We start from the raw sequence: 11089 nt of genomic DNA on the forward strand, positions 1-11089 counted from the left end.
TGTGATGGAAAGTAGAACTCTGACAAAGACACGTGATGGCTGCGCTCCAACAACGCTAACATGCAAATTTTCTCCTCCATGTTTATCCAGTGTGTGTGTGGGTGTTGTGCACGCGTGTGCACGTGCGTGTGAGTTCAGTGATAATGGACTTTATCAGACTCTGGTGGAGTTTCCTCCTGGACAGGAAGTGGCCTTCCTTTGCTTCCTGCCGTTCCCTCCCGCGTGCATGCGTACGTGCGCGTGGGTGTGCGTATGCATGCAAATGTGTGTGCGCGCGTGTGTCCCAACAATATGGTGACAAAACAATCAGTGTAGAAAGGCGAAGGAGAAGAAATGGGAGACGTGTTGGTGGCAAGAAAACGAGTTCAAATTTGAGCAAGTGCAAATTTGCCCAACTAGATTGGAAAAAGCGGAGTTACAATGGATTATGAACCCAAGAAATCTAAAAAGGTAATTTCCTGGTTGTTTGTCATTGCTTCCATTCGCTTACGGAGGATATTTAAAACATTTCATTTGATATGGTAAACATGTTGCCTCACATGCAAAAATATTTTGGAAAGAATCTCACAGGACAAAACTGGCAAATAGACTCAGAATGATATCTTAGAATTTAAAGTGAAGGTTGCATTATATTCACTTCCTACCATACACTGAAATATGATGAAAAGTCATCTCATGAAATGTTTTCACGAATTCCATTATGCATGGTTCAATAAAATTGTCTAAAAAATACAAGTGATGGAAAGGAAATGTTGCTGTAAATTCGCCCGTCCTTCTTCCTGTCTGATTCAAAGTGGCAACCTCAAATCCTGAGTCGAAATGGCCAGCAAGCTTGGAAGTTGTCAGATAAATGTGACGGTTTGCCACATCCATTTTGTACTCCTTCAGTGTCCCAGTTCTTTGAAATCCTCCATTAAGTGTTTGTTTTTTGGTGCGCATGTGGTGTGCCTGCCAAAGGGTTTGGTGTCTCCAATTAAGCGTCTGGTGTGGTCCAAAGCCAGTCGCAGGCCGGCGGAGCGAGGCAGCGTCTACCGGCGTCCCCTGCACACTGTCCCCCTCTACCCACCTGACTTCCTCATCCACCCCGAAAGACTCATCTTTGACTATGTGGAGAAGGAGGTCAAGGTGGGGCTGGCAGCTTTACCCAACCTGAATTCTGCATTCCAAGGCACACATTTGGGCACGAGCACAAAAAACTGAATTGCCTCACATTGCCTCACAAGCTTGTGATCATATGACCTTTCCCGTCAGTTCCTGGGCCACCTGACCTGGGTGTCAGTTTCTCTCAACCCGTCCAGTCGAGATGAGCTGTTGCAGCTGCTGGACATCGCCAGGGTTAGTAGTCCAAATCATATTTTGCTAAGTCATCTGAATCCACAAATGGAAAGAAAAAATAGTTTCCATTTAAACAAAAGTGAAATAAAAATTGATAGTCCGTTTGTACCACCATTTTTATTATTATTATTATTATTATTATTATTATTATTATTATTATTATTATTGTTGTTTTACATCTAGCAGCCTTGAATTTAATGAGAATTTGCATCTATGAACGACCATTGTTGGGGGTCATAGGGTAGTCGGGACGTCCTCGAGCTTCCCGAGACCCGAGAGAGAGAATGGATGGCCTGTTAATCATTGTTGTGCTTGATTACCAACAAGCAATCATGTTTAGTTGGTTTAGCTTTAGCTTAAAATGTACCAAAGTACAAATATCTGAACAGAAAACAACTTTGGGAGAAGTAACAGTCACCTTGTAAAACAGCTAACCTTTGCTGGAGCAGAATTTAATTTCTTATATATATTCAGTGGGCGGCACGGTAGTCGAGTGGTTAGCACGTCCGCTTCCCAGTTCTGAGGTCTCCGGTTCGAGTCCAGGCTCGGACCTTCCTGGGTGGAGTTTGCATGTTCTCCCCGTGCCCGCGTGGGTCTTCTCCGGGTACTCCGGTCTCCTCCCACATTCCAAAGACATGCATGGCAGGTTAATTGGGTGCTCCGAATTGTCCCTAGGTGTGCGTGTGAGTGTGGATGGTTGTTCGTCTCTGTGTGCCCTGCGATTGGCTGGCAACCAGTCCAGGGTGTCCCCCGCCTACTGCCCAGAGCCAGCTGAGATAGGCGCCAGCAGCCCCTGCGACCCTTGTGAGGAATAAGCGGTCAAGAAAATGGATGGATATATATATTCAGTGTACTGAGCAACTGAAGAATTTGAATCGCTACTGCCATCTGTTGGCGAAAAATGAAACATCTTCACATAAGCAATGCATACTTGACCACGTCCGCAGACAGAGGGCGGGAAATTTGAAACCTGAATCCAGTCTGAAAACTAGACCAGAGTACCCACTGTGAACAGCTAATGTGCTAATCTACTAATTAGAAGACATTTCTGTCATAAATCAAATAAAAAGGCTATTGTAAAGATATTTTTGACCAAATTGTTACAGAGAGCAGCTTTAAAGGAAGTGGCTCATTGAGATATTTTTAGCAGTAAAAAGTTAATATTTTGTCCAGAATTAACTTGATAACTTCATTATTTTTCATGTACAATTAATGCCTTTAAAAACACATTCTTCCACATACTGTCGACTGAAGATGACATCACCCGTGCTAAGAAATAGGTAACGACCAGTCACGGCTCACCTGTTTTCTGGGTTTGGTCAGCAAACTGAGCCGTGACTGGTTGTTGCCTCTTTCCTTAGCACAGGTGATGTCATCTCTCGTCGACAACAAGTGGAAAAATATATTTTTTAAGGTATTAATTGTTCATGAAAAATAAATAAGTTAACACATTAATTAAAAACTAAATATAATCTTCTTACTGTTGAAAATGGCTCAATGAGTCAAGTATCCTTTTAAATGTGGTGACGGAATTGTGTCGGTGAGCAGCAGTTGAGGGTCCTGCCGTCCAAGACCAGCGTGGAGCAAGACTGCATCTTGAGTCTGTCTGCTCGCTGCCTGCTGCTGACGTGGCGAGACAACGAGAAGCTGCTGATGAGGATTCCCACGCACGAGATCGCCGCCGCGTCCTACCTGAGGGATGACGCGCTGCACCTGCTGGTCCTCAAGACAGGTCAGCTCATCGTCGCAACACAAGTGCCAACATTTGTCCAAAACGGACCCATTTCGTGCCTCGTCATATCGCTGTTCACTTTTTGCGACTTCGCGGTGATCATTCTTTAAAACGAACTCATGTAACTTCACATAGCCATGAGAACGAACTGAATGAGGAAAAAACAGGCTATGTCTAAAATTTGAGATGATTTCGTATACTTTCAAAAGAGGACAAAGTGTCTACTAAAAAGCAGACGTAGCTTATGCACATCGACGCTAAAGTAAACATTGCTAGCTAGTTGACTATAGCTTAACACTGCTAGTTAGAACTCTGGTGGCCAGGTGTCCTGATTTAGGGAAGACAGTCCTAATTTTCAGTGATGTGTCCTGCGCAAGCAGGATGCTGGTTTGCCCTCCTTTAAAAAAAAATAAAAATAGCCACATTTGAGTTTTTGTGACCCAACATCAGCCCCACCCCACTTTTGTCACAACTGGCCTGTTATTGGCCAAGAGTGGCTTCAGTTAAAAATCTCGTATATCATTAGTTCAATAAAGGTAAACAAACCTCCACATGTGGCTATCTGTCATATCCTCGCCATCTTCTTTGACAGCAACAAAAAGGTAGCACTAGCAAAAATGCCAAAACGCCAGACATCTTTTAATATTGAATGGACAAAAGAGCACAGTTTCCTGGCCAAAAGCAGTCTAGACTCGTTTCACGGTTTCTGCACGCTTTGCCGGTGTGATGTGGACGTGAGCAGTCAGGGCAAAGCAGTCATAGAACATCACGCGGGGGTGTTAAAGCATAAAAGCAAGAGGCGAGCAGCAGGTGCGACATCATTGAATACATTTTTCTCCTTATTTGCTTTTCAAATTAAGTTGTTTTGTGGCACGTTGCACTTTTACAGAAGCATGCCACTGCTTAGTGGTTTAAAAGAATCCCTCACCCCCACAGCCTGTCACGTTTAGGCCGTGAATCGTGGTAAGAAACAGCCAAAATTCCAGAGCCTACGACTTTTCTAGTCGATCTAGCTACCAGGAAAAAAGTGTAAATGTTGCCTGAGAACAGTTTTTGACATTTTGATGAGAGTAAAGCAGAGTGGTGTGATGTCTGCTGGTGGTTCAGGTCTAAACGTGGACACTGTGGTGGCCGGGGACAACAGCCTGGACCGAAAGAATCCGGCGGGCATCGACGGCCGACGGCAAACCGTGAGCTGCAACGCTGACCCGCGACCTTCCGGCGGTACGATGGAGCGACGGCACACCATCTGCGGAGTGGACTGGAGGCCGTCGCTGTCCAGGAGCAGCCACGACAAGAACCAGAACGTGGACCGAGGCGGAGGAAGCGGCGGTGGCAGTTTAGAAAGGAAGCAAGCAGGGGGGAGCTGGGAGAGGAGACAAGGCACGCGTAAAACGGGCGGCAGCTGGGAGAGCCGCCGGCCAAGGCCGGCGAGCGGGGTGCCGCCCGGTGGGGGAGGAAGCTGGGAGAGGCGGCATGGAGGAGGAGGAGGAAGCTGGGAGCGGCGAGGAGGAGGAAGTGGTGGCGCAGGAAGCTGGGAGCGGCGGCAGGCCTGCACGGGGAGCTGGGAAAGGGGCAAGAGCTACGGAAGCTGGGAGAGGAGGAACCACAACCCGCTGGAGCCCACCCCGTGCCCCGACGCCTACTGCAACCTCGTCATCCTGGCTGTGGAGAACCGGGTGGGTGAGCGTGTGTTCATGTTACTCAAATATGGTGAATGATGTAGCAAAATTGAAGAAAGTAATCGTTTGCCAACTCCCCAACTCCCTTTTGGATCTTGTGTGCATGTAGGATGCGGCTGAGGAGTACTGTTCCCTCATCTGCCAGATGTTCCAGATCATTTATGGCCATCAGACCATCGAGTGCGTGGACAGGGCAGGATTTCACCACACCATGCCTGACCGCTACTGGCTGCAGAGAAGTGAGTGCAACTAACGGTGATGGATGATTGGCTGGGGTGGGCGGGGCTCAACTACCTCACACAGCCTGAAGTTGGAGTCCAAACCCACCAAGTTATCAAATGAGTTTCTTTCTTTCTTTCTTTCTTTCTTTCTTTCTTTCTTTCTTTCTTTCTTTCTTTCTTTCTTTCTTTCTTTCTTTCTTTCTTTCTTTCTTCCTTCCTTCATGTCAATTTGACTTGCAAAGGAGTGGAACATGTCCGGTTGATATCTGCAAAGTTTTTGGTTAAGATGGGGAATAATACGAGAAGCATTTCTCTCCATGCAAAATACAATAATTAAGTTATTCAAGCCCATTTTTAATACTTCATCCTGCACTCCCAAACCGTATTAATACATACTTTATGTTTTTTGTTTTTTGTTTTTTAAATGCTAGAGCATACAGATGCAGCTTCTGAGCTGAAGAGGTCACTTAAAGCAGTGGTAGTTATTACAAAAAAAAAAAAAAGTCCAGCAGGTGGCAGCAGAGTATAAGAGCTCTGCCAGGGCCATGTTGCAACAAGCTCTTTTTGCCAGTGTTTTCAACAGGTTTGTAAATAATGATGGAAACGGAAACAGATACAAATATACATTTTTTTTTCCTTATGAAAGAAGAGACTCTAATCTTTTTTTGGTAGGTTCCATGTTTTCATAGCAATAGAACACAATATTCTGTGGGCTTTGCAAAATCAGTCAAAATCCATTAAAACAGTCAGGAGCGAAGGGGGTTGCAAGAGTGAAAATGGTTGGGTGGGAATGAATGAGTTCCAAAGAAACTTTTTTCCCAACTTTTACTTATTTCAAGATGCTATTAAGCTTCAAAGTTGACAAATTTCTGCCCTCCAGCTTTGAACACTTAGTCAAATGGCAACTGTTTTGTGTATGTGACAGGTGACAGCTGCCTCACGGACTATGATCCAGAGTTCAGCTGCTGCAGCTCATAGTCAGTACCATTTTGCGGACGCACGTCATCAACCATCGATCGGCGACGATTCCCGATGTACCGACTTTCTTTGCTTTCTGCTCTCTCTTAGCGACGGGTCCCAGGATGCGTCTGAGCTATACTACAGTGAGACGTACAGCGAGAGTTCGTCGCTTTCGCTTCACGACTCGCACCGTGGTCTGACTTCGGCCAACGACGCGGCGGAGGGCAACCCTGCCCTTGCGCTCATGCAGGACTACATGATGACAGTGGGGTTGTTTTTACATGCCATGTACCCACTATTGGGCTCATTTCCATCAATAACGTGCAAGACACTTTTTAAAACAAGGTTTTCTAATTGAGCCTTCCAAGACAAAAACACAACAGTCCATTTACTGTCCACTCATATAGGTCAAATTGATTAATTTTCTCATTTCATTGTTGTTGATCAATATCATATTGTTGATATGAAAGTGACCCATATATATACTTTTTTTTTTTTTTTTTTTTTTTTTTTTTTAATCTCAAACATGCAAGTCTTGGGTGTGTGTTTGTGCATAGTTGAGGAACAAGCTGAGTGCGGCGGAGCTGCAACATTTTGCGGCCTTTCTGCGAGAGTACAGGCTGGGCTCAGACATCGGACACTTTTGCTCCAAGCTGCTGCAGCTGTATGGAGACAACCGCAAGTTCCTGCTGCTGGGTGAGAGGCGGACAACGGGGCACACTGAGAGAGCACACCAGAAAAAAAATAAATAAATAATTTCCAGTCCTTGTAGGTGCAGTTCAGTAAATGGGTAATCCAAATACCGGTAGTTTATTTCATGTTTTTGGTTAAATAAATAACCTTAAAAGTTGGGTAATGTAACCTTTGGAGAATAACCCAAAAAGTTTTTGTTTTTTTTCCTTTTCTGTTGAAATAAAAAAAAAGAATAACAAATGTTGGGTTAAGTAAGACAAAAAGTTGGTTTGTTTATTGAATAAATAACCCAAAAAAATTGGGATAGTTTTGTGTTAAACAACCCCAAAAGTTGGCTCCGTCCCTTTTTGACCCAACTGAATGTAAATTTGAAACCCTAACCCTAGGTGAAAACACTCATTTGAAACCCCAACTCTCGTTGAAAACGTGAATTTGAAACCCCAGCTTTAGCTGAAATCCCCATTTGAAACGATAACCGTAGTTGAAAAGATGCATTTGAAGTCCTAATCTTAGTTGAAATTCCTTATATTGAAACCGAACCCTAATTGAAATCCCTAATTTAAAATCTTAACCCTAATTTGAAACCCTAGCCTAGCATAAAACGTTCAATTTGCAACCCTAACGCCTAATGCAAAAAAATAAAAAAAATAAAAAAATTGAAACCCTAAACGACTGAAGTTGCTGTGCCTCAATCCCGGATGGGATTCAACACGCCTCTTCACCTTGTCAACCTGTTTGACTCGCAGGCATGCGGCCGTTCATCCCGGACAAGGACGTGGGCGCCTTTGAGATCTTCTTGGAAAGTATTGGGATCCGCGAGGGTGGAATTCTGACCGACAGCTTCGGACGAATCAAGCGCAGCATGAGCAACACGTCGGCCAGCGCCATGAGAGGGTACGAGGGGCGGGGTCGGGCGCACGCTGTGACATCATGGGCTTGTCAACATTCTTTGCTGTGTTATGGGTCAGGTTTGTTGGGCAAATCTTGTCAATTAGTTACTGACAAAAAGACACCCATTTGTTGTTTTTGCCAAAGCAATACAAGTCTGCTCTGCTACTATCTTGAGCTTCATTTTGACAAAAGTAGGAGCGTTTTTCCACCATTTTGTGGCATCTATCGGCAACTACAAATCTGGGCGGGCGTGGTCAGCAAATATTTCCTATTTTGTGCGTTGTGGCAGGGTCATAATATTGTAAGCGTCATCATTATCAAGGCTACCCATTCAAATGGGGCCTTTGCTGTGTTCCAAAAAGTGGTCAGCGTGGACAACAGATTGCTGCATTTAGCTAAGTTGCTTGTTTTGTCGGCAGGTACGACAGCCGCTCCCTGACGTCGGGATCTCAAGAGTTCAACCGCCGCATCAGCGACATCACACACGACATCCAAGCCCTCGGCTTTGGGGAGGCGCACGCTGATATCGAGGAGGAGGACTACTACCTGTGATTTGATTCAAGCCCAATCCTCACAGTCATCAGGTCGGTGGACCTGTGCGTGGCCTGCAATGCCCGCCTCCAACTTCTGTGGTTTCCCATATCTACTGCGGCCTTCCTATGTGGACTTTGCATTTTGCCGGAGTACCCACATTCCAAAAACATGTCAAGATCTCAATCACAGTCGATGGCACCACTCAAGATTGACTTTATGCCCCCTCTGGGTTTTTTTCCACCCAGTGTGAGCATAAAATGTTTTTGTGAGACTTTGCAGGACATGCTAGTCACCAGGTGGGGGCAGCATAATGCTAAATCCGGCTTCATCTTGTATTCATCTTCCTGTGGCAGCACCAAATAAGAGAATAAAAGAAATGGTCTGAAAATGGAGATGAATACAAGGCTTGTGATTAAAAAAAAAAAAGTTTCTTGTGTGTTTCTTGAATTATTTACGCTCGGTGAGCCACCACGATGCAGGCCGCGCGACACAAGCTTCCCATGGTGCATTGCTTCCCCGCCGCCGGCCCTGTGACCTCTGCCAGCCTCACTGAACATCAGCCGCAGTCGTGATGTAATCGTTTCTTTCCTCTTACAGGGATGAGTATTGGTGTTCAGTGCGCTCGTTGTGTTTGTGTGCCACCGTGACAGCAGACCCATGGCACAAAAGCCATTGAGTTCATCAGTGGATTAGAGCGCCGACATTGATCTTTGTAATCGGCAGTGTGCTGGTATTAACCACATCATCAGCCCTCAATCGCATGCAGCATGTATACCTGTTAGCCCTCCCATTATTTTGAGGCTTATCTGAGGGCTACAGCATAAAAGTAGAATAATTTGGTGAACGGGCTCTGGCGAATCCGTGTTGAATCAGACTGACTATGTTTATATGCAGTCAAGATTCAGATTAAGGTCCCAAATACATATCCCTTTGATCCCATGTTGCGTCGCCATGTTTGTTCACCTCTGCTTGTGTTTTTCCGGTGGGTTGCGCGTATATTTTTGTGTCTATATACACAGTGTGGTATTTTCGCTGTCAACAGAGAAAATAACGTGAAAACTCCGTGCAAAAATGAATGTACGATTCAAGTGGCAACGGATCCAAGTTATTCTTGTGCTCAAAACCCAAGATTTCTTTTGAACATAGCATGTTGAGAACACAAACCAATGCCTCGTTCAATCGAGATATTCTGATTGTGTTCAGAAGACCAAATGTTTGTGTTAAAATGGGGTCTTCAAAAACAAGACACCTAAAGAGCATATCGTCGCTGCTAACTGAAGAACACTTATGTCCATTTTTGTCATTTTTTACATTTTTTTTTGGGACGTCTGCACTCAGTTTTATCCCAGACACATTAAAATGTACAAAAAAAAGACAAAAGTGTTTTTCACATAGCAGTGACAATTTTCGTGTTTTTGTGTGTTTACATGGCCTTTCAAAACCAAAATATTACCAATATTGGGTTTTTGAAAGGGTTATTTACTGATAACGGCAATATCGTGTTATCGTGATATTAAAACTGCCACAATATATCGACGTCATGTCACGATTTTAAAAGCAGCACATCTGTTAAAAAAGTTGTTGATTTCCATTTGTAGTTCTTGCACCCTCTGGTGGCTATTTTTTTTTTTTTAGTGCAGAATAATTTTCATAAGGCATTTTTTGGCCCTTCTCTGTTTAAAATCCACAGTAATGGTCAGATGAAGGGGAACATAATACACAATATTAAGTGTTATTAGAGACTGTAGGTGTTTACATGCATTGCTGTAAGGTAAAAAAAAAAAGCATGTTTTTTTTTTTTATTATGAGCTCTTTTTTTTTTTTTTTTTTTTTTTTTTTACAAAATTGTGACCTTTTTTGTATCAGACAATATGGAGATAATTATTGTATCGTGATATCGTATCGCAAAGTTTGGATACCGTTACATCCCTATTATTGACTGCATGTAAACGGAGGCATTGACAAATCAACAAAGCACTTTTGGAAAAAAAAACAACTAAGAACTAACAAACATGTTCTATAAACTAACTAAATTTAAAAGGCAAAAGTCAAAGTGAAATAAAAACATGTTTGTGTTGTGAAAAATCCCAAACTATGATAACCCTGTTGCTTACTAGAAGTGGCATCAGAGATTGCGCCATCGTTTGCCACGCATAAGCCGAAATACGTTCAACAACATGGTGAAAAGTTCACTAAGGGCCGACAAGAGAGGCAACATGCATTGAAGGACTCTGGGTGCTGACCCCTGACCCCACACTAGCCGCCCCAGGGTTGTTGTGTGAAGCAAAGATGAAAATCCATATTGACATGACATTGTAAAGTACAAATGAAATCCCCAGCAGATTTCAAGTGATGTCAGCTTTGGAGACTAAGCAGCTGTCAGCAGAACTGAAAGGTCACTCGGAGTTCATCTGTTGCCTTTCAGATGTGCATGCGTGTGACCGCAAACGCTGGCCCCCCCGCCGGCTATATTTAGCCGGGCGACAGCACTGGCGGACTTGGAGTAGGTTTGCCTGTCGGCTCAGCCTTGGCGGTGTCAGCGAGGGGATCAATGCCAGCAAATCCTCTGAGGTTTCATAACAACGACGTGTTGACAGCCAATCAAAGCTGCTGTCGGGCAGAGCTACGGTGACAATGCTAATAAATTCTCAGCATCCCGTTGACACAAACATGGCAAACTTCGATTGTTTCAACTCTGCTCAGAGGTCAAAACATCATGTACCGACATGACAGCTACCATAAGGCCCACCAGTGATGGGAGGGTTGTTGTCATTTTCTAGAATTGTTGGAGATGTGGTCATTTGAAAATATTCAAAATGTGCATACTTGCAGAACTCAAGCATTGCGTATTGATTAGGGCTGGGTATCCAATTATGGAATCATTCATTCCACTGAGGAACATTTTTTCCCCCCAGTTTTTTTTTCTAGCACTCTCCAGATAATCAAAATTACACTCATGAGATGATTATACAATTGGAATAGGTCAGTACTAACAAGATCTGCAAACACAAAGCTAACTAACTAGCATAGGATAGGAGCAA

General features: G+C 44.0%; 1 protein-coding gene across 3 annotated transcripts; it reads left to right on the forward strand.

The window, feature by feature from the left end:
• The first annotated feature begins 193 nt into the window (after positions 1 to 193).
• On the forward strand, positions 194 to 8467 carry ccm2l (CCM2 like scaffold protein). 3 transcript variants are annotated; one of them, XM_077515279.1, is made up of 11 exons: positions 194 to 450; positions 940 to 1125; positions 1252 to 1335; positions 2884 to 3067; positions 4175 to 4746; positions 4859 to 4988; positions 5896 to 5947; positions 6039 to 6195; positions 6488 to 6626; positions 7370 to 7517; positions 7934 to 8467. In XM_077515279.1, the coding sequence occupies exons 1-11, from the start codon at positions 421 to 423 to the stop codon at positions 8064 to 8066; spliced, it is 1815 nt and encodes a 604-aa protein (XP_077371405.1). In that variant the 5' UTR covers positions 194 to 420; the 3' UTR covers positions 8067 to 8467. The 3 variants fall into 3 exon arrangements, with proteins under 3 accessions (XP_077371405.1, XP_077371406.1, XP_077371407.1); XM_077515280.1 differs by having other exon boundaries at positions 958 to 1125; XM_077515281.1 differs by lacking the exons at positions 940 to 1125; positions 1252 to 1335.
• Positions 8468 to 11089: the final 2622 nt, after the last annotated feature.

Source organism: Festucalex cinctus, chromosome 2 (genome assembly GCF_051991245.1).
Source record: "Festucalex cinctus isolate MCC-2025b chromosome 2, RoL_Fcin_1.0, whole genome shotgun sequence".
Taxonomy (NCBI): Eukaryota; Metazoa; Chordata; class Actinopteri; order Syngnathiformes; family Syngnathidae; genus Festucalex; species Festucalex cinctus.

Bases quoted from the DNA above. Each gene is read 5' to 3' on its own strand.
- ccm2l (XM_077515279.1), top strand. From the start codon at position 421: ATGGATTATGAACCCAAGAAATCTAAAAAG. The intron at 451-939 runs GTAATTTCCTGG...TTTGGTGCGCAT, and splicing joins AACCCAAGAAATCTAAAAAG to GTGGTGTGCCTGCCAAAGGG. The intron at 1,126-1,251 runs GTGGGGCTGGCA...CTTTCCCGTCAG, and splicing joins ATGTGGAGAAGGAGGTCAAG to TTCCTGGGCCACCTGACCTG.